Genomic DNA, 23,552 nt, shown 5'->3' on the forward strand with positions numbered 1-23,552 from the left:
ACAATTGTACACTTGAAGACATCCTGACATTTTTAACTTATACACAGACTTGTGGCACCTTTCGTCCACCTTTTGTCCTCTTGAACTCATGGGATGTAAATGCTGCTTTATTCGCAGATGTTTTATGCGATACTCCAGGTTTATGCAACTTTCACACGTTTGCATGGAAACACAGCTATTGTAGTTTGTCAACTCACCTTTATTTCTATAGCGCTTTTTACAATACAGAGTGTTTCAAAGCAGCTTTACAGAGATAACAGGAAAATAATGAAACAAAGTTTGTTTCTAGAAGAAAATAGCATCACAGTCCAGCTTAAATAATAATAATAATAATTATATATATATATATATATATCTCTGCTCTGGAGAAAACGCTGATTGTCATTGTCCAGTTCAGTTCAGTTCTCATATAATGGTGTCAATGCCGGCAGATCAATAATATTTACATTTACATTCACATTTACATTTAGCAGACGCTTTTATCCAAAGCGACTTATTGCATTTCAATGTACACATTTTTACATTCTTATCAGTTCTTTAATTTAATATTGTTGAATATTAAATGAAATGTCCCCAACTGAGCAGCCAAAAGCCAGAGGCGACAGTGGCAGGAACCAAAACTCCATCAGTGACAGAATGGAGAAAAAACCCTTGTGAGAAACCAGACTCAGTCGCTCAGTTCTCCTCTGGCCAATGAACGAACAGTGTGTGATTATGATTCAGGCAGCATTACAGGTCAGAGGTCAGATTGGATCAGAACATTTAGAATATTATCCAGTTCCATCTGGTTGAAGATCGCTCTGGCCTGGAGTGTGTGTTAATGTAGTGTGTGTTCATGTAGACACACAATAGTACAATAGTGAGTGCAGAGTCAGCATTATCCTCCAGTGCTGTGGTGGAATATGCCAGTGCTTCGGCACAATACACCCCTCCCCCCCTCCAGTTCGGGGACCAGAGGCCGACAGCAACTCTTTTTTTTTCTTTTTCTTTTCTTTTTTTCCCTCGCATCCCTTCCTCAGCATGGGCTCGGGGAGCAGGATTAAGTTTGCTGTGTGTGAGGTGCTTCAGTTCTCCAGCTTCTGTGTTCCTCTCTTCATCATCATGCAGCGTTTCGCCCTGATCGTGGCTCGGGTGAAGAGACAATCTCCCAACTACTCCACTGCGTACTGGCTGATCGTGGCTTCGTCTGTGGCCTACGTGACATCAGTGGCCATGTTGATCTGGCTGCCCATGAAGTATATGGTGTTCATGAAGAAGAGGGCGCTGGTTGCTCGGAAGAAGTGGTGAGAGAAAACATGAGTGACTTTTCTTCTGGGTTTCATGCAACATACAAACAGCTTCACAGAGAAACATGAAAAATATCAAAAAGTATGGATATGTTATCATTGTAAAATCACTAGTGCGCGTGCACATGAAGGGGGGTGTGGGGGGTGTGGGGGGTGGAGGAGAGAGAAGCATGAAGAGGGAAGTTAGCTAGAGGAGAGATGTCCTAGACAACGACTAACGTTAGAATTATATTCTCTTGAATTTTGATATGGCCGACACGCGACCAAAGAGACGACGTTCCGATGAACAAATAGCAAAGAAGAGGGAAAAAGGAGAAGGAACGCGCAAAGTCCCGAATTTACATCGGAAAAGCACGGAAGGGAGGGGGAGGGGACAGGATGAGGAGGAGGGAGGAGGGTCGAGCTAGCCTTTTGTTTGACAATACATGATGTTTTATTAACAAAGTTCGGGAGGAGCACGTTCAGATAATTAACACAAGTGGAGAGCACTCAGCAATCAATGGTAAGAGGTGTATACATTCAGCAGTCTCACCTCAATCCATTGACAGTTTAGCAGCAGTTTAGCAGCATCTTGGTTCGCCGTTTTGCTACCATGTCAAACGTCAAACGCAACGTCAAAGATCTTCATCTGACGAAGAAACAAACACCCCCTGGGATCCGCCTTCACATTCCACCGGCCCCAGGACCATTCCTCCTACACCGGGCATCGCACCTGAGCCCCAGCGCTGCGCTCGCCAAGACGACAAGACTTCCATCTTCCTCCCCGGCCTCCTCCTACCGCTCGGCTGTCCCGACGATCCCACCTATCGGGAAGTGGACCGTAGCAGGATTGAGAAAAGCGCTGGGTAATTCGGACGTACAGGCTTCGCGAAAAATGAATAAAGCAGAGCTGTATGATTTGTACGTTACCTTACAGTCAGCCAACCACTCTCCAAAGTCCACACCAACTCCAAAGTCGGCTCACAGGCAGAGCAAAGCCAGCAGTTAGTCCGGCGGCTGTCTTCTGCTCTTCAGCCTTTTGGGGAGTACTCAGAGCTCGGAGCCCTCCCCCCGGACAGCCAAATACACATTAAACTTTACCCCCTCTAATTGTATGTAAGTGTGAACTCGTGTATTTGAACGTCAACAAGAAGTGACCCAACATCTCTTAGAGCATCTTTAAGGGATAAAATCATTGACTACAGGGGGACTTTAACACAATGCCAATGTGCAGCAATAGGGGTGTAATGCAATGCATTATGTCACTCATAACTGTTCTTTGATCAAATCTCAATATGACACCATGGCATAATAACAGTTTTTCTGCTTTCAGGAGACCTGTTGCGTTGGCCTATGTGGTTCTCTCAACACTGCCGTGTTTCGCCTTCCTTATAGCCAGCTCTGAGGTAAAATCATGTGTGACTATTCACAGAAAATGTTGTTATCCTTCATGGTCTTGGGATTCTATGCATGATGTCAAATGTTTATTTCACTATTGGAGAATCAAACAGATGCTTTTTGCATAAATAGGGATACTTTAAATTCACCAGTTGTGTGCTCAAAAGAAGTGACTGAAAAAGTTTTACATGCAATTCTGACCTTCTCTATTCAGATTATCCAAGGCATGTGTTTGACAAAACAAACAAATCTGATGTGCAGAGAGAAGAACACAACTGGACAGCAATCATCTCTATGTTTTACTGTCTTTCTCTCTCCCTTTTAAGGTACAGATTAGAAATGGTCTGAGGATGGACACGTTTGCTGAGCTGCCTGTGTCTTTGGTCCTTCTCTCCCTGATCTGCATCGATATAGTGGAAAGAATCCGATATTGCAGACTGACTGGTCGAGGTGAGTGTGAGGTCAAGGCGAGGAAGTTTGGAAATCTCTGGTCTATACCGTAAAACCAGTCCAGATACACAACTCTCTCGTATGGCCTCAGAAGACTTGGAATGATGTCTTTATGATGCCTTACTTGAGTTTTTACTAAATGTGCTTCACTATCTCTTGCCATTTTATGGAGCAGAGCTTCAGTTGTGTAAAAATCACAGTAATCATTAGGGGTGGGAATTTTTCAGTGCATGTCTATACTAAAATATTTGAAACGGTTTAAAAGCCCCGCCTCCTCTCACTCACACAGCATCACTCGTCTCATTCGGTCCAGATGAAGGCTGTCATTGCAGATTAAAATGCTAGGAAGTTGAAACGTTTGCAAGTAAAATTGTTTTTTTCTTATGGCTTTGATGGTTAATAATTGATAAAACAAAATTGTTGGTCAACTATCCCTTTAAAGTCCCCCTGTAGTCAATAATTTGATCACTTAAAGCTCATCTTTGAGCACCAAAATGACATATTAAACGTTTTTTTTAGTATACACGGTTCTATGAATATGCAAATGAGCCCCGCCTCCACTCACTCACTCAGAGATCCACTGGTTGACGATCACACGTTGATCTGATTGGTTACAAGGTAGTTTGTGACGTCAGAAACACCAGCGATTTCAAAGCGTGTTTTTGAGACTGTCTTTGGTTCACTGCAGTTTTAAGGAGAAAATACTCAGCAATGGTGTCGACTAATGAATTTACACATGGTTTGTCTTAAAGCATATTAAAAACACCACATAGACACATAAACAACATTAAAAGCTGGATTTTCACCACAGTGGGACTTTAATTAATTGCTCTGAAAATACTGATTGTGTCCAGCAGGGGGGACTGTTGAAGCAAGAGTACAAGAGAAGAAGAGCAGCTGGAATAAAGTGTGAGAAGTAAAGCCTCCAGGTTTCTGCTGATATGAAATCACAATATAACAGGAAATCAGCAACTTTTTTATGTTAATATGAGCTCAGGAAATTCTAATCCACACAGGAAAAGATTCTAAAGGCAAAACAAAGATAATATAAGAATGAGACGGGAAAGGTGTAAATGCACAACAGCGCAACAAATATTGATATTAAAAAGTAGAGAAATAGTAATTTGTTTAGAAGAACACTGTGCAAAAACTGTTTAACAATGTTTACATGCAGTATAAAAAATAAAATAAAAAATGTATTCTCATGATTAAACCAAACTCTTTGAATTTAACTCTGTACTCAAGGGTATATAATTGGTGGGGATGTATACTTTTTTTTCTTGGCTATACTTAGATATTATATTGAAAGATTTGTACTTTACTCTGGTGCAATTAAAACTGAATACTTGAACTTTTTTAATTACATATACACACACAAAAAGTTTACCTTATGGCAGATTATTACTGCATTATTAACATTATTACCGCATGGCGCAAGCTGATTGGCCCCTGCTGATCCTGCAGCCAATGAGATCGCTTGCTCAACATTCAAATCGTCTGCTTCAGTGTTCCGCTATGAGAAATTCATAAGGCCCTCATGTCATTCCAAACCCGTAAGACTGTTGTTCATCTTCTAGACACAAATGAAGACCTTTTTGATGAAACATGAGAGATTTCTGTCCCTCCATTGACAGTCTACACAAATACCACTTTGTTGCTTCAAAAAGGTCATAAAGAGATTGAAAAACGAATCCATATGAATTGAGATATTAAGTCCAAATTTTCTGAAGAGACTCGATCGCTTGATATGCTGGATAGATTTATTTTAGGCTTTTACTCGCATATAAACATTGATCAGCAAAATAAAACAGAAGCTCAACCGAACATGCGTGATGCGCGAGAGCAAACCTCTTGTGAACCTCATTGGTTCTTTGCCGAAGGTCAGAAGTGCTGCGTAACACGAGAATGAACCTCATTGGTCTTCGCACGTCAAGCAAACATGCTTGAGCTTCTGTTTACCACAACCGATCTCTGAGTTGATGAATTTTTATGTGAATAAAAGCCTAAATTAAATTTTTTCATCATATAAAGCAATCGTGTTTCTTCAGAAAATTTGGACTAAACCGCTCAATTAATATGGATTAGTTTTACAATATCTTTATGAACTTTTTTAAAGAGTCAAATTGTCAGTTGCATAGACTGTCAATGGAGGGACAGAAATATCTCAGATTTCATCAAAAAGATCTTCATTTGTGTTCCGAAGATGAACGAAAGCTTTACGTGTTTGGAACGACATGAGGTTGAGTAATCAGAGGTGGACGAAGTACACAACTTCCTTACTTGAGTGAAAGTATAGATACTACTGGTCAAATATTACTCCGTTACAAGTAAAAGTTGTAAAGACCTATTTTTACTTAAGTAAAAGTACAGAAGTACTCGTTTTTAAAAATACTTAAGTATCAAAAGTAAAAAGTAATTGTCAATGCATTGTTTTATTATTGTTGCATTGTTGTATGTAATACTTAAAGTACTGTATGCCTCTGAATCTATGCCTGCATACCTACCCTCATATCAATATCAAATTTCAAGAACACAGTTCCAGTAGTGGGATTGAATGTGAGATTGAATAAGTCACTCAATAACGTCCACAATGGTTTTGGACACCCAAATGGCTGTTCCCTCAAATATTGCCCTATTTAAAGTTTTTTGGCTTTTAGTATGAATATGTTAGCCTTACTGTTATCTATGAGCTAGTGTGCTCCAAAAAAGTGACAAAAGTCAACATTTAGAAGACCAAACCCAACGTTTAAAATGAAAATCAGGTTTATGTCAGAATCCAATGTCAGATTGACGTTGATCTCCAACGTTGGACAGACGTTGTATTGTGGTTGAAAATGAAAATCGGGTTGACGTCAGAAACCAACATCAGTCGGGTTCTGACGTAAACCCGACTTTTATTTTCAATCAATATCCAACGTCAATCTGACGTCGGGTTCTGATGTCAATCAGATGCAGGGTTCTGACGTCCACCCGACTTTCATTTCCAACCAAAATGCAACCCCTGCAACTAAAATCATCCTCTGACTGATGTTACTTTCTACTCAAGGACCTTGACAGATTTGTAGTGGAGTAAAAAGTACGATATTTGTCTTTCAAATGTAGTGAAGTTAAAGTAAAAAGTTTCCAGAAAAAATTATACTCAAGTAAAGTACAGATACTCAAAAAGTGTACTTAAGTACAGTACTCAAGTAAATGTACTTTGTTACTGTCCACCTCTGCGAGTAATTAATGACAGGATTTTCATTTAAACCTTGAATATCTGTACTTTCCATTTAATAATGTGAAAGAATAACGTGGTCAGTCACGTGTTTCTTTATATTTCACCAACTGGGCTTTTTGTGTGTGTTTCTGTGTGAATACAGCTAACGAACTGGCTCGAGATGCTGACATTCCCACCTTGCAGACACACATTGGAAGAGTTACTCCGGTGGCCACCCGTATGACGGGTCCTGTTCCTGCAGCGACGGCTGGCAGTGCTGCCGCAGATCAGAGTGCCGGGGCAGCGAACGGGACTGGTACCACTGCTCAAGGCACACCGGGCAATGGGACAGCCCAGGGTCCCTCAGGCAGTGCAACAGCTCCAGGACTGCCAAACAATGGAGCAGTTCCAGGATTGCCAAACAATGGAGCAGTTCCAGGCCATCTTGGCAACACAACCATTCCAGGATTGTCTGGGAATGGTGCCATGCCGAGAGCACCGGGACACAACGGACAGCAGCATGGCATTGCCGGAACTTGCCCAAATTCTGGTGTACCCTTCCAAAACATTCCCTCTCCATATTCCGGACCTCTAGGCTTCCTACTGGCTAGCGACAGTCGTGCCGAAGTCTTTGCTGACAGTTTCTTGTTCTGGTTGGACACGGTGGAGATGGTTCGGGTAGCAGGCCACACTGCTGTGTATTTTTCAGGCTGGGCATTTCCAGTTTACTTTTTCTGCTTCCTCTCTACAATGCGATTGGTCCTAACACCTCACAGTCCCCTTCTCTCGACCCTGGGCATGGTCTTTCAGGACCTCCCCTTCCTAGTCTTGAGGTTGGCATTGATTGGCCTTTTTGGTTTTGTAACGCCAGTATTGTATGTGATCAAGAATATACTGGTGTGTCTGGCCTACATTTACTTCAACTTCATGACAAAACTCAGGATCTTCAACACTGAGAGGATGTTTTAATGGAAAATAACCAATCAGAATAGTAATGTTTGTTAGCACGGCCCATCTGGGCTGGATATAACATTGGCTCAGCAAATGTGAGTTTGGGGCGAGGCATTATTTTTGCAGTTCATTATAGTGGTGCAGAAATAAAAACTAACTATATATGAATGTTAAATGCTACACAGGTTTCCATTTACATATCTTAAAGGGATGGTTCGGAGTAAAATCAACCTAGGGTCCTTTGCACCATGACCTCGAGCCAAACACCCCCCAGAAGCCTTTTTTCCCTTGGTTGAACATTTTTAAAGTTAGAGCTTAATTTGAGATATCAGCCGGATGGTTTAGTGCAGGCGCTAACGGATCCAATTTGTATCTCGTAGATTACCCCACTAATAATGCCCAGAATGGTGCCAAACTTCTACAGTAGTACAAATAGGTTCTGTACTCATAACACGAGGCATTGGAAAGTTTGTAAGTACAACAGGAGTTTATTTAAATAAAACATCCTTATGATCGCTTTCTGCCAGGACTTTTACATGCTTTTCCCAAATCACTGAAGTGACGTCGACGTCCGGGTTAGCGGTAGCATGAGCCGTCAGGCAAGTGTTATTTAAATAAACTCCTGATGTACTTACAAACTGTCCAATGCCTCATTTTATGAGTACAGAACCTATTTGTACTACTGTAGAAGTTTGGCACCATTCTGGGCATTATTAGTGGGGTAATTTACGAGATACATCATTGGATCCATTAGCGGCTGCACTAAGCCATCCGGCCGATATCTCGAATTAAGCTCTAAAATACTAACATAGCAATACCAGTGGCTCTTATATTACATTGCAATACATCGCATAACCCAGCAATCCACAGACAGCATTGACATATTTCAAAATATACTTTTGTCTTTGTGACGGGGGAAAAGGGGACAATGGAAACATTTCTTGGACAGCGATATTTTTGGTGGTTATGGAATACATTTCTGGTTTCTTTGACTTCAGGTACTTTCATGCCCCAGGTTTTTTTTTTTTTTAACATTTATTTTTGTTATATGGAGATTACAATGAATCTGTCTTGGAAACTTTTTAATAATGCAATTATTATTTATTTTTGCTACTTTTCAAATGCATTTTATGTATAAATATTGTTTACTTTTGTACCAGATCCAGACTTATAATCTTCATCTATGAAAATTCTTCACATAAGTTTGAAGAACTACATGTTTTTAAAAAAAGTTCAGAAACATGACCCATCACAATATTTATTGTGTAAAAACTATTTTAAAAATTGCACTTTTTTACGACACTCACTGTTGTGGCATAATTTCCACTACATTGAACAATTTTGCTTCTAATAAAGTTTGTTTTCCTAATGTTTGTGTGGTGTTTGAAACAACAGTGATATGGGAGGAAAACTAAGAAAACAGAGATAAAATGCGTCATGTTTAGTCCGATGAAGAAGATAGGCATTGCAGATCAAAGTAAAAGCGTTGTTTATTAAATAAAGTAAATTTAGGTAATCCAACTCGAGGAGAAAGCAAAATAAATGTGTGCAAGCACAAACAATACCGGACAACTGAATGAGTGTAGGTGAGGAACGTCTCGGTTACATATGTAACCCTCGTTCCCTGAAGGAGGGAACAGAGACGTAGTCGACGTGTCGACTGATTGGGATCACGCTTAGGGAGCCTGTCATCTTCGAGTATTGTTAAAACGAGCCAATGCACGTTGGCGTGCGAGAATTGCATCAGACGCTCTGCCCCGCAGTGCGGGAATAAATACGGAAGCGAATGCACGCACCAGTTGTTTTTCGCTGAGGAGCCGAGCGGAGCCCGGGGTCAGCGGTGGTCCAGCAATAGTGGCGACGGGACTATGTCTCCAATCCCTCCTTCAGTGAACGAGGGTTACATACGTAACCAAGACGTTTCCTATCAGTTCAGTCACGTTCGACGTAGTCAACGTGTCGACTGATTGGGATCCTCTATTAAAACACCACTAGAGCTGCCACCTTCCAATGCCTAGACAGAAGCATCCTGACCCGAGGCGGAGATAGGCCAGGGCTTAGGCCAGGGAAGTCACTTCGTGCCGTGGAGAGCGAGGTCGGTTGCAGTGCGGAGCTCACCCATGAGCTCATGGTCTGGGCTACCCTCGTGCATGTTCATGAGTGCCTGGGCCTAGTGGACCTGAAGCAGCGCCATGGCATGCAGAGAGGAAGCGGCTTGCCCACAGGCTTTGTAAGCCTTGCCTGTAAGGATGCACGAGAACTTACAGGCCTTAGAGGGTAGACGAGGATCCCCCTTCCATGAGGTAGCGGTCGCCGGACACAGTTGCATCGCGACAGACTGCTCCACTGGAGGGATAGCCCAACCCTAGCCTCGTAACCCTTCACCGCGACTCCGTCAAGGGTAGTGAGGGGGGAGGAACTACTTAGGTGGTTTCTGGCAGAGAAAGGTGCCGTCCACGACCTAGTAAGCTCCTCATGCACTTCAGGGAAGAAAGGTACTGGGGCGGTCCGCTCAGATCACCCGACTCACGCGGCACTACAGCATTCTGCTGGGTGTTCTGCTATAGTCACAGTGTACAAATAACAAGGTCACATGAGACACAGCCATCTTTTAACCGTATACATACTAGGAACTATATTCTCAGAAGGCGAAGCACTGCTACTTCTGCTGAGTGATTTACTCCAACTCTGAGTGAAATCTCTGCTCCCCATATAGCGTCACCACGGGGCTTCTCAAGTGCTGCGAGCAAATCACTCCGTAGCAGTGCTTCGCCTTCTGAGAATATAGTTCCCAGTGTGTATACGGTTAGAAGCCCAGCCATTCGGGCTCAAACAGCCCAGCGTGCCCGAATGCCCGATGGTCCATGTTGGAGCCGAGGGAGGAAGGATGGTGCACTCAAGTCCTCCTGGGAAGTTCGTACTGATGAGGTGGGAAGTCGTATTTACGACGGCAGGTGCGTTCAAGAACTTTCATCGGAGTAAGATGGCGGTGTACTTTCTCTTAATTAATTACACAAAAATAAACTTCTAGTTCTAGAAAATTAAGGGAAATAAAAGAAATGTGCATCAGGTGTTTTTGTTCTTTGTTTTTGGCATCTTTGTTTTTTTAATGTTTTTTATTAATTTATGAAGCCACTGCAAACTTTATTGTTACATATTATGCTGTTATATTATACTGCCATCATGTTTTGTGAAGGCAATTAGCTTACTGTGCTGTAAATAGAAAAGCCTGGATGATATCACTGCTAAATACCTTTAAGTATTGTGTTATTCTGCCATGTTTCTCACTGATACGCCCCCAACTCGTAAAGATCGTGGCTTAAAGAAAATCCCAAGCTTCCCACTTGTATTTATGACATTGTGGTGGTGTTCATGTGCGTTCTACTCGTAAATACGATCTTCACGAGATGACTTGAGTGCAACAGGAGTGCAGGAGCCTGGGGTGGAGGTGGTCGAGGTGGAGCGGAGCACTCAGATTTACTATTTGTTATTTTTATGTACAGCACTTTGATACCCATTATGGTTTTTGAAAATGCTCTAGAAATAAAGTTGAGTTGAACTGAGTTGAGTTGAGTTGAGCTGAGTTGAGTTGAGTTGAGCTGAGTTGAGGAAATGGCACCCAGCAGTTCCAAGGTGTAGCCGTGCCACTGAGAGGAGGCTGAGGTGGAACTGAGGGACTGATGGGAGGTAGCTATGAGTGTGTGGCAGGAGTGGATGAGGGCTGAAATGGAGACAGGAGAACAACACAGAGACTGGTGGTAGCTGGCTGGGCTTGGCTGTGTGACTTGTGTGGGGTGAATCTTGATGATGATGGTGATGGTGTCTTCGTCTGCTTCGTCTACTGTGAATGAGGCGCAAAGTTGATATACTTCCCAAGAGTCCAACTGGGGTCTCGTTGGGGCATGATGAAGCAGATCTCGTCATCCAGCCCACACCTAAATCCCTCCATGAGGCAGAGGTCCTCGCAGGTGTCTGATGTTGATAAACTCCATGTAGTCCTTCAGACATCTGCCTCCTTGGAAAATAAAAAGTCATTCCTTCCATCATTTCAGTGCCTCTCATAGGGGCAACATTAATGGATGTAATATCCATCTTCATTTTAAGGTCCGGTATTCTGTCACGTTTAGTCCGATGATGAAGAAGAAGATAGGTGTTGTAGATCAAAGTAAATGCATTGTTCATTAAACAAGTAAATTCATGTAATCCAACTTGAAAAGGACAATAGGAACTAGATAAACATGGTGATGAGAAATTAATGAATAACAGCTGTGATGATTAAGGAGTGTCCATGAAAACTGATGAGTGGCGGGAAATTAGAACAAAGGAAACACAGGAAACAAGCAATGGATGAATACAAACTAAAAGTCCATGAAAATACATTAACAGAATTGTGACAAAATGTTTCTAGTAAACATAATTTATAGTCAGGGGGCCAAAACTGATATTAAAACTTTGTTGGACACTTTTTGGTACAAGTATACAACCTTTCCAGTATTAATATTTAACCCCTCAACATGTGTTCTAGCCAGGTTGTCAGCTTAGAAAATGTTTTTTTGTCCATTTTAACACTATATTCTTAAAAGTGGTAAAAGCGGATTTTTTTCCCAAAGTGCTTCCATTTTCTTCCATGTTACCTTTTGTAATTTTGGGCAAATGTGCAATATAATCCAACTTATGTGCAAGCATGATCATTAAAAAATAATAATCAATAAATACCACAAGAGAATCACACCACAAGGGGCACTGTTGTGTCAGCACAGCTGTGATTTGGATTGAGATTTAGGCAGCAGATCCAGAGAAGATGATCACAGCAGGTGTCAACAGTACAGTCTGAACAAAACTTTATAAAGGAGTGAATCACACAATCACACAACAGATTAACTTGATCTATTTGTCTACACAAACATTTACCTCAAGATTCTACCATTCTACCATCAAATGTTGCCAGAAACAGGTAAGCTAAACTGTTTTCCAACTAGCTATATACTTACCAGACATACACTCACCTAAAGGATTATTAGGAACACCATACTAATACTGTGTTTGACCCCCTTTCGCCTTCAGAACTGCCTTAATTCTACGTGGCATTGATTCAACAAGGTGCTGAAAGCATTCTTTAGAAATGTTGGCCCATATTGATAGGATAGCATCTTGCAGTTGATGGAGATTTGTGGGATGCACATCCAGGGCACGAAGCTCCCGTTCCACCACATCCCAAAGATGCTCTATTGGGTTGAGATCTGGTGACTGTGGGGGCCATTTTAGTACAGTGAACTCATTGTCATGTTCAAGAAACCAATTTGAAATGATTCGAGCTTTGTGACATGGTGCATTATCCTGCTGGAAGTAGCCATCAGAGGATGGGTACATGGTGGTCATAAAGGGATGGACATGGTCAGAAACAATGCTCAGGTAGGCCGTGGCATTTAAACGATGCCCAGTTGGCACTAAGGGGCCTAAAGTGTGCCAAGAAAACATCCCCCACACCATTACACCACCACCACCAGCCTGCACAGTGGTAACAAGGCATGATGGATCCATGTTCTCATTCTGTTTACGCCAAATTCTGACTCTACCATCTGAATGTCTCAACAGAAATCGAGACTTATCAGACCAGGCAACATTTTTCCAGTCTTCAACTGTCCAATTTTGGTGAGCTCGTGCAAATTGTAGCCTCTTTTTCCTATTTGTAGTGGAGATGAGTGGTACCTGGTGGGGTCTTCTGCTGTTGTAGCCCATCCGCCTCAAGGTTGTGCGTGTTGTGGCTTCACAAATGCTTTGCTGCATACCTCGGTTGTAACGAGTGGTTATTTCAGTCAAAGTTGCTCTTCTATCAGCTTGAATCAGTCGGCCCATTCTCCTCTGACCTCTAGCATCAACAAGGCATTTTCGCCCACAGGACTGCCGCATACTGGATGTTTTTCCCTTTTCACACCATTCTTTGTAAACCCTAGAAATGGTTGTGCGTGAAAATCCCAGTAACTGAGCAGATTGTAAAATACTCAGACCGGCCCGTCTGGCACCAACAACCATGCCACGCTCAGAATTGCTTAAATCACCTTTCTTTCCCATTCTGACATTCAGTTTGGAGTTCAGGAGATTGTCTTGACCAGGACCACACCCCTAAATGCATTGAAGCAACTGCCATGTGATTGGATGATTAGATAATTGCATTAATGAGAAATTGAACAGGTGTTCCTAATAATCCTTTAGGTGAGTGTATAGCTAGGCTAATTTACTTTCATAATTACTAGCTTACTTACTAATAGGTAAATTAAGTTTTGTGCAGATGTGTAATGGAAATATTATGTTTTTAATTTATTTGCTGCACAGCAGCCTATTTTACAGTCTGCTATAGCTAAAAGTGTTAATAAGTTTGTTAGATAGCAAAGCCCTCAGCTTATGTCAGAGGACATTGTAGTGATCCACTCAGAAACCAATCAGACTAGTGTAGTGAAAAATTTCTTTGCCTTCAGATAAGATAACATGGATCCAGAGGGAGCTGTAAGCCTAGCGTCCAAAGAAAAACAAATAGGAAGAGATATTGATTGGGAAAAATGTTTCATTTGTCAAGACAAATATGGAAAATACAGCCAAGATAAAGCCCTTTGATTGAAGTGATTTTTCAGGAAGTGGTGTCTTTGTGCTCTTTCTGGAGATTATTGTAGTATAATATTGTGCAATATTTTTGCAATATAATAGACACACACCATTATTTGCATTGCGCTTAGCTTGACCTTGCTTATTCAATCCATTCAGTCTCAAAGGGATGAGACTGACAACCTGAGAGCCACTGCTTTGATGGGGAAAACATACCTTTGCCATACGACTATTACATAGTTATTACTACTAACTAGTTACTAACCCCTAACCCTAAAGAAGTGAGAGAGCAGTTTTGTTAGGATGGAATTAATAACTATAGTGATATGTGAATTAAATATAATTTGTGTTACAACCTGGTACACTAATTAAGTCAAATAGCACCATAGACCATCATCTACAGTTCTAAATTTCCGCCTTGACATTAAAGTATTATAACTTGTGCAGCATTGCACTGTCTCTCCCTACAAGCTTTAAACTTGGCTTGACCCATTCCCATAGATATGGGTACTGATTGATAGAGGTTTTGGGATACTAGGTTTTGTTTCCAAGCTGATATTCAACTTGAAAACTGGTTCTCTTTAGGTGGAGATAGTTTTTTTCATGTTCTAGTTCTGTTGTCTCTTACACTGTACAATAAATGTTCATTCTGACACTTCAGCAGACATCCCATTTTTATGAATATGGTCCTTGTGGTTGTGGAGATATTCAACATTTACTGTTGGCATGTCGTGTTGAGCAGGAAACCAAAAAATTGGCCTGAAATTGCTTGTACAAGTCACAAAAAAAAAAAAAATCAGCTTGACAACCACCCTAATATCTTCTAACTAAAAAAATAGGGTGACAGCTTGTACCAAAACATGTCCGCAAAAGTCTTAACGGAAGCCCTTTTCAGAATTGGCCCCCTGACTATTACTAGAAATTTTAACTTCTAGTAATTTTAAACATTATTTAATGTTTATATTTTTTTGTGTGTGCATTTAGGATAAACTGTGAAATTTGCCTTAGTAAGACAAAGCAGTCATCCATTTTATTACAATTTAATGAATTTAGTGTGTACGCTGTTAAACATTGTTAGTAAACATATTAAATAAGCTAATGAGAGTGTAAATATTGATTTTTTTTTTATTTCATTTTTTTTTTATCTTACAAAAGTGGCCATAGTTTAAGAAAAACCCAAAAATGTGCCACTCTCACATGTCATGTTAGTTGTATTTTTTCACCTTGTCTCTCATTTCCTTATTTCTGATGTTTTGTGCCATTTCAGGGACTTGTCTTCATTGGACTTGGCAGGAAACAGGATTTCCCAGTGCCCAAATTTCAGACCTCTGAAGCTTGTAACTCTCATTTCCTTCTTGCTGAGCTTCATTTTCTCCAGAATTGCCATTGTGTTTTCCATCCGACCAAATCAGCATTTTTTCACATTTCAGAGAGAAATAACAAGCAAATTTCAATGTTTTTTCTCTTAAATAGGCAACCTTTGTACTTCAACGTCAATTGCACAATTCTTTAACCTGACTGGAATGGCAGGCATGGCTCACAAATCAGCCAAAAACTTTATGTAACAATGCTTGACATCATTACTTGTGCACATGTCAGGTTTGTCATGGCCACCCCATGAAAAGCAGCACATTAGAGATTTAAAAGAGTGTGCGCCCACTTCCACAAGACTTTCAGAGAATGACACTTCTCTTGGTCCACTAAGTAACTAAACACTGCACTTTTCGACCTGTTCTGACCTCCTCAGGAACTCTTTGTAAACTCATGCTTCTTGACACTTCCACATATTAACATCAACATCAACAGCATTGTTGCAGTCACAGCTGAAAAATGCAGGATAAAGAGGCATGTTATGCCACTGCATCAGAGAGTTGCTCATCCCCTTCATCCCCCCAGACTCCCAAATCTACACACCCCCAACCGCATGACAGGATACAATAATTTAACTGGGAGAAAGGTGTATATAAGTCTCACACACTTCAAACAGTCCATGCTTGGATTACTGCTTAAAGGACAAACATGAAGAAATGTGCCATTCCACTGTTTGTGTTGCTCTCTTTATTTTTTGCTTTACAACCTTCAATTCAAACAGGTACGTCACTGATTTAATGTTTATTAATGGGAATGTCACAGTGACTTGCACTCATACATAATATTTCCCTAGAATGAAATTGCATTGTAATACTAATTATTGTCGACTTCACAACCAGTTATGCTAGTCATTATTTTCTCTAATGTAGAGCTACCTTACACTCTATTGATGGTAAAACGATATAATACGCTTCAGAGAGTTTGCATTTTTTTAAATCTCATTATGTATGTGAACTTTGTCGCAGATGGTTATGCAAACATTTCCCAGGAAATTTGACAGCTGTTGACATGCATATGGATAGAAAGTCAAAATGAAATGGTGTTGGATGAATTTGAGAAATTTCGAGTTCATATGATTCGAGTTTGAGTGACTTTTTGATCACAGACCTTTTTTTGCGTTAAAAGAGTGTTGATATTTCATATCAGGTGTCGGCCATTTTGTGAGTATATACGGTCTGTCTGCAGATTCAGGACTGTCTCGAGCTGTTGAGGCCTGATGTAGACACAGTCTAAGTCCTTGAACCCTAAACATATGATCCTCTGTATTCCTGTGTTAAATTCAGTTTTCATGGAAAGAAAGATATAATAACAACTGAATAATTTCCGTTGGTCTAATCTTTGCACCTGTTTGATTCATGTTTGAATAAGGTCTCCTCTGATGAAGAACAATTCGCTAGATGGAGTTGTCACAAAAAAACTAGCGTCCTAGAAATGTGGTCCTGAAACTGCAGCCTCTGGTACTGCAGGATTATACAATGGTGTCCAATTTCTGAGTTAACTTAATTTTTAAATTCGTCCTCTCTTTAATACCCACAGTGCACTTTGATTTTGAGTATACATTTTTCAAAATCCAATGCAAAGAGAGAATAGAGAGTGTGCAAGAGGGTTTAAGAAAGCTGTTTTGAACGAGTTTGCCCTTTTAAGAATAGTAAACAACCTATCTGTAGACTCTGACATCTGTGCCTTCCTTGTATTGTTGGATTTAAGTGCGGCTTTTGAAGCCCTAAATCCTAAATAGATTAAGTCTTGAGGTGATCTGTGATCCTGCACTATACTGGTTTTCGTCTTATTTTACTAATTGATGTATTTTTTGGTGGAAATTGGAGAATTTCCATCCACCTCAGTTGCCAACACCTGTGAGGTGCCTCAGGGCTCTATTCTGGGCCCGACCTTATTCTCCTTATACATGCTCCCGCTTCTTTTCATTTTTGAGTATCATAAGGTCTCTTATCTTATTTATACAGATGATTCCCAGCTTTATATTCTGTAATCTGGTATGAATTATGTGTTCTCCTTGGTAGCATGTTTAAAGGACATTCAAGATTGGAAGGATGTAAATTTCCTTCAGCTGAGTGAAACAAAAACTGAAGTTGTTCTGTTGGGCCCCTCACAGCTATTAGACAGTTTCAGCTCGTTTCCTAGTCTTCTTCAAGCAAACATTTGTACCCATGCATATTAGCGCCATGCCGCCATCTAGTAGCCTACCCCTGTAGGACTGGGACTTGACGTGTTCTGTATACATAAAATGTCGATGTTTTAAATCTGCATCTGATGTATTGCACTCAGTGCCAAAACAAACACCACAAGTCAGTGATAGTTTTATTTCGCCTCTAGTGGCCACAATGACAGTGGACCTTCTCAGCCGTTTTTTACAAGGGATGCAAAAACTATCAGTGTGGATTTCAGTTTTCAGGATTCAGCTCCAGAAATCGGTTATCGGCACAGATAAATCAGCAAAAAAATTATGTATCGGTCGACCTCTACTATAAAGGCCACACAAAATGATATTCGAACTCACAGACATTTTTCATTAAAAAAAGCACATCAGTACCTGAGATAATCATTGTCATAAGCATCAATTCATTTCCCATCGCGAGAGGAAGAAATTACGTTTTAGTCACATAACATTGGTTAATGGAAACACCCTCATTTTGCAATAGGTTTTTATCTAGCTACTTTTAGAAAATATCGCAAAACTTTTGCGCAAATCTGTAATGGAAACATGGCTATAGTTTGTCATTGTGGACGAGAACAAATGTCACAGAAATAGAAACTGTTTCTAAGGGCACGTTTACACGACAATGATGTACTAAAAACGGAAAACCAAATGATCCCTGTTCACACGGATCCGCGGAAACGGCTAAAAACGCTGTATTCTGCAGCCAGGCCAGTAGGTGGCGATGTCACTTTGTAAAGAAACACTTCGGGTCTATAAACTGAACATCAGTACGCATGCGCATGACATCACTGTTTTCACTATTTTGCATTTTGTAGTTCATATAGAGATGAAAACGCTTTGTGTTTTCAGGCCTCCATAGTGCCATTGTGCTGTAAATGAACAGCCAAAACGTATAAAGAGTTTGTAGTGCTGGGCAACTATTAATCACATCCAAAATAAAAGTTTGTGTGTGTACTGTGTATAAATATTTTGTATATATAAATACACACACACATGCATGTATATATTTAAGAAAAATGTATTATTTATATATAAAATTGTAATATTTCTATATAATATAAATGATGTATAAATATATATACGTATATACATGCAAATATTTCTTAAATATATACATGCATGTGTGTGTGTATTTATATATACAAAATATTTATACACAGTACACACACATACATTATGTAAACACAAACTTTTATTTTGGATGCGATTAATCGTTGCCCAGCACTAGTTTTTAGTTGGAAATGGTGTGTAAACGGTCCCTAAAATAGAATCCCGTTGCGCAACATGTCACGACTTACTAGGACAAAAACTGGAACATGGAAGAGATCTTTTATTGTGTATCGCGTCTGATTTAGACATGGTGTTGGCTAATTTAACAACATTACATTGTTATGGTTAACGCTTTAACACAAGTGGAATGGTTACCATCGCTAGTTTGCCTAGTAATGTGGATCTTGAGGAGCAGAATTGGTTTAGATAAATGACTTAATGAATGAAGTAGCACCAAATAAGTTTTCCTGGTCTGAAGGCTGTATTCAACACAGTCTTTTCCTGATTTTTCCCTACATTCAGATACCAGCTCCTTCCTTATCTACAATGCGGACCACAACAAATGTGTGAATGCAGTGAGCTCTACTGCCGTACAGGTGGCCGAGTGTGACGTGTCTTCCGACGCTCAGCGTTTCCGATGGATTTCCTCTTCTCGAGTTATCAGCCTCTCTTTCAAACTCTGCTTGGGGGCCCAGGACATCAAAGACTGGGTCAAGATTCTGCTTCTGCCCTGCAAAGACCTCAGTCCTCTACAAACGTGGGAATGTAAGAACGAGACCTTGTTTGGCTTGAAGAGCCAGCCGCTGCACCTGAACTATGGGAATCGAAACGAGAAAAGTATGATGTTATATAAGGGAACAGGCGTTTGGAGTCACTGGCAGGTTTATGGGACCAAGGAAGATCTGTGTTCTCGTGGATATAAAGGTATTAGCAAAAGTCCATTAAGACCTTATAAAAAAAGAAATACTATAAAATTCAAATCTAATATTTCGGTAACACTTTACAATAAGGTTCATTAGTTAACATTAGTTATTGTATTAACTAACATGAACTACAATGAGCGATGCATTTGTTACAGTATTTATAAATCTTTGTTAATGTTGGTTAATAAAATACAGTTGTTCATTGTTTGTTCATGTTAGTTCACAGTGCAGTAACTAATGTTAACAAATACAACCTTTGATTTTAATAACGTATTAGTAAATGCTGAAATTTACATGAACTAAGATTAATAAATGCTGAAGAAATATTGTTCATTCTCAGTTCATGTTAACTAATGAACCTTAAGTGTTACCAATATTTATATAATGAATGACCCTGTATGAAGTGATAGGTGAAACATTTCTTTCTAGTAATTGTAGTTGTTTTGATCAAACACGTAAGTCATATTCTTCATTTCTTTATGTTCTGCAGAGACATATACTATAGGTGGTAATTCGTTTGGGAAACCGTGCCAGTTCCCATTTAAATATGACTCGAAGTTGTTCGCGGAGTGTACAGTGGAGGGCCGATCGGACGGTCAGCTGTGGTGCTCCACTGAGCCAGACTACGACATCGAGAAGAAGTGGGGTCTGTGTCCGACCAAATGTAAGCCAACAGCACAGAAACATGTTTTCATAATACATTTTAAGGGTGTTTAATATAAGACATTATAATGCATGCATGAATTATTTTAAAAATCCTTATAAGAATGTATCATCATCCCATGAATAATCATAACTAGGACTGGGCAATACATTGGATATTTGTGATGCTAAAGCAATATCTTTGCTTATAATATAAAATTAGGGAATATCATAAATATTGTGATTATATTAAAAGTTACGCTTATAAAGACTGTAGCAAGTTGTCACTAAGTCTAAATTAGTTGATTTTGAAGTAAATTGTGTACTTTGGAACAGTAGCGTTTCTATTCAGATCATGTCTTTATCATGGGGTGCAAAATCCCCTTTTTAAAAACTCTTAGAGCAAATGCAAAAATATTGAGATATGTATCAATGTTTAGCTGTATCGCCCAGCCTTATTTACATGTATTTGAGAATAAAATAGCTATTCCTGCAGTAGTGAATTTATTACCTCCTTGACAAGGGAGAGAGAGGAAGGAAGAGAAGATGAGAGAAATGCTGCTGTTGCTGATCTAGACTGTGACATTCCTTCATTTTCCTGTTTTCCCTTGAAAATGCAAGCAGGATAACTGGAAACTGATCTGCTGACAAGCACATCCTATAACACACACACACACACACACACACACACACACACACACACACACACACACACATTTGAATACTTTTATTTGGATCTGAAAGACATTACAAAGAAAACAAGATCCAAATACTCTGGGAAGAGTCTTTGACACGGTGACAGGTCTACAATTCATGGCTCACACACTTGTACAGGTCCTTCTATTTAAGATTCTCAACACATTAAGGATAAACAAAACATCTCCGTCTCCATATCTGCATGCTCCCTATGGCTGAAACAGAGCAGAATTTTGCAAGCCTTTTTGCCTCCTTTTTTTGCATCCCCCTGATCACACTCTTATGGACATGGCCCAAACTTCCGAATACCAGAATTATTAGTCTACAGTTGTATCCACACACACACACACACACACACACACACACACACACACACACACACAGACACACACACACACACAAACACACTTACCCGACCCCTATACCTACCCATCAATTGTCCCCACAAGGATATTGTTATTGTCTACTATAAGTTTTAGCTCTGTCTTCTTCTCCCTCTTCTTCTCCCTCTTCTTCTCCCTCTTCTTCTCTCTCTTCATATAGCCGGCTCCGGGTGGGACAGTGACCCCGTGACGGGTGTGTTGTATCAGAGGAACACACAGTCGGTTCTGACGTGGTATCAGGCGAGAGCGAGCTGCCAGCAGCAAGAGGCCGATCTCCTGAGCATAGCAGAACTGCACGAGCAGAGTTACATATCAGGTACACACACACACACACACACACACACACACACACACACACACACACAAAGATCTCACGGCCATCCTCACATTTCTGTATACGATTGACAGTTAGCATACAGTCTGAATTGGCGGTATGGTTCAGTTCTGGGCAAGAACTAGCATGGATAAGAGAAGCAATAACCCTCCTTATGGTAAACAGAACAGAACCAACATGAATGTATTGCAGATATAATTAATTTATTTATTTAATTTATTTCATTAATCTGAATGCCAAATCCTGACTGGAGACAGGTGGAGCTGGGGATGGAGGAGGGTAATTAGCTCCTGAGAAACGCAATAGCTTATATATAGGCTTCATGTTCCTATAGGTAGACGAGGATCAGCTGAGAATCACTGATACAAGCTTGACTAACGTGACCTGCCAGAACTGACACTACGCTTGATGATTATGAAATAATATGATACATAAATTAGCATTTCAATATACTGTATGCTTTATCCTTTAGGTCTGACGAATGTCATTGGCTCCACACTCTGGATTGGACTGAACAGTCTTGACTTTGACAGTGGCTGGCAGTGGAGTAATGGACAGCCATTCAGATATCTGAACTGGGCTCCTGGTGAATAAAATCCCCTGCGCACAGAACTTTACTCATGCACCCATACAAAGCAAGTCCAGTTTGAGTTGTGGAATTGATCAGATGCATGTTTTATAATCTTTAGGGCACCCGTCTCTGGAACCAGGCCTGAACTGTGCAGCATTAAATGCTGGTAAAGCATCAAAGTGGGAGAGTATGGCCTGCAGTAAGAAACTGGGCTACATCTGCAGCAAAGGCAATTCTACAGACCACACACCTCCACCAGGTACGGATACGGTATGATACGATACGATACCATAGGATATGGTATGATACGATAGGATACGATACAGTACGGTACGATACGATACGAAAGGATACGATAGGATACGATAGGATACGATACGATAGGATACGATAGGATACGATACGATACGATACAGTACGGTACGATACGATACGAAAGGATACGATAGGATACGATACGATACGATACAGTACGGTACGATACGATACGAAAGGATACGATAGGATACGATACGATACGATACGATACGATACGATACGATACGATATGATACGATACAGTACTGTACGATATGATACGAAAGGATACGATACGATACAATACGGTACGATACGATACAATACGATAGGATACGATATGATACGATACGATACGATAGGATACAATACAATACGGTATGGTATGGTACGGTACGATACGATACGATACGATACGATAAGATAAGATAAGATAAGATAAGATAAGATAAGATAAGATAAGATACTATACTATACTATACTATACTATACTATACTATACTATACTATACTATACTATACCATACGATACCATACTATTCGATACGATATGAAACTAAACGATTTGATAAGATACGATACGGTACCGCACCATACCATACGATTCGATTTGATATGATAAGATACGTTTGCGATACAATACAATATGATACAATATGATATGATTACGATATGATACGTTTATGACACGTTTACGATACGTTTATGACACGTTTACGATACAATACGATACGATTACAATACGATACCATACGATGCGATACAATACAGTACGATACCATACCATTATTTATTAATCCCCAAAGGGAAATTATGGCATTACAGCAGCAGAAACACAAACACACACACACACACACACACACACACACACACTCAAACCAATAAAATGAAATAAAACACAATACAAACGTAAAGTTCGTCGAGAATTTTTTTTTACATTGGCTTGACAAAGCCTTTGTCTGAAAGTTTCAGAAGCTTCCTAACATGTTTTATCATTTATACTAAACGAATAGTTATTTTTGTCTGCTGCAGGTAAAGATCAGCCTAACTTCTGTCCCTCTGTGGCGTGGGTGCCGTACGCCGGCCACTGCTATCATCTGCAGCGCAGCAAGAAGACGAGCTGGAGCGATGCGCTAGCCGCGTGTCACAGGGAGGGCGCAGACTTAGCCAGCGTTCACAACATCGAGGAGCACAGCTTCATTATATCACAGACTGGCTACTGTAAGTATGAGCTGTCTCTACG

General features: G+C 40.3%; 2 protein-coding genes across 2 annotated transcripts in view; both read left to right on the forward strand.

The window, feature by feature from the left end:
* Positions 1–783: 783 nt before the first annotated feature.
* LOC311079387 (transmembrane protein 236) lies at positions 784–7,281 on the forward strand (the record flags this gene model as incomplete). Its single annotated transcript, XM_084108776.1, has 4 exons — positions 784–1,283; positions 2,599–2,671; positions 2,990–3,113; positions 6,476–7,281. Exons 1-4 carry the CDS (start codon positions 1,021–1,023, stop codon positions 7,279–7,281), a joined length of 1,266 nt encoding a protein of 421 aa, XP_083964902.1. The 5' UTR covers positions 784–1,020.
* An 8,515-nt stretch (positions 7,282–15,796) lies between these two features.
* Positions 15,797–23,552, forward strand: part of mrc1a (mannose receptor, C type 1a) — a 32,510-nt gene continuing 24,754 nt past the window's right edge. Inside the window, exons 1-7 of the mRNA XM_084108755.1 lie at positions 15,797–15,955; positions 18,986–19,387; positions 19,877–20,050; positions 21,268–21,423; positions 21,914–22,027; positions 22,131–22,271; positions 23,342–23,530. Coding sequence (XP_083964881.1) covers positions 15,883–15,955; positions 18,986–19,387; positions 19,877–20,050; positions 21,268–21,423; positions 21,914–22,027; positions 22,131–22,271; positions 23,342–23,530 — 1,249 coding nt within the window. The 5' untranslated portion in view covers positions 15,797–15,882. The remainder of the gene's footprint in view (positions 15,956–18,985; positions 19,388–19,876; positions 20,051–21,267; positions 21,424–21,913; positions 22,028–22,130; positions 22,272–23,341; positions 23,531–23,552) is intronic.

The sequence above is a fragment of the Abramis brama genome (assembly GCF_963993115.1).
Source record: "Abramis brama genome assembly, chromosome: 3".
Taxonomy (NCBI): domain Eukaryota; kingdom Metazoa; phylum Chordata; class Actinopteri; order Cypriniformes; family Leuciscidae; genus Abramis; species Abramis brama.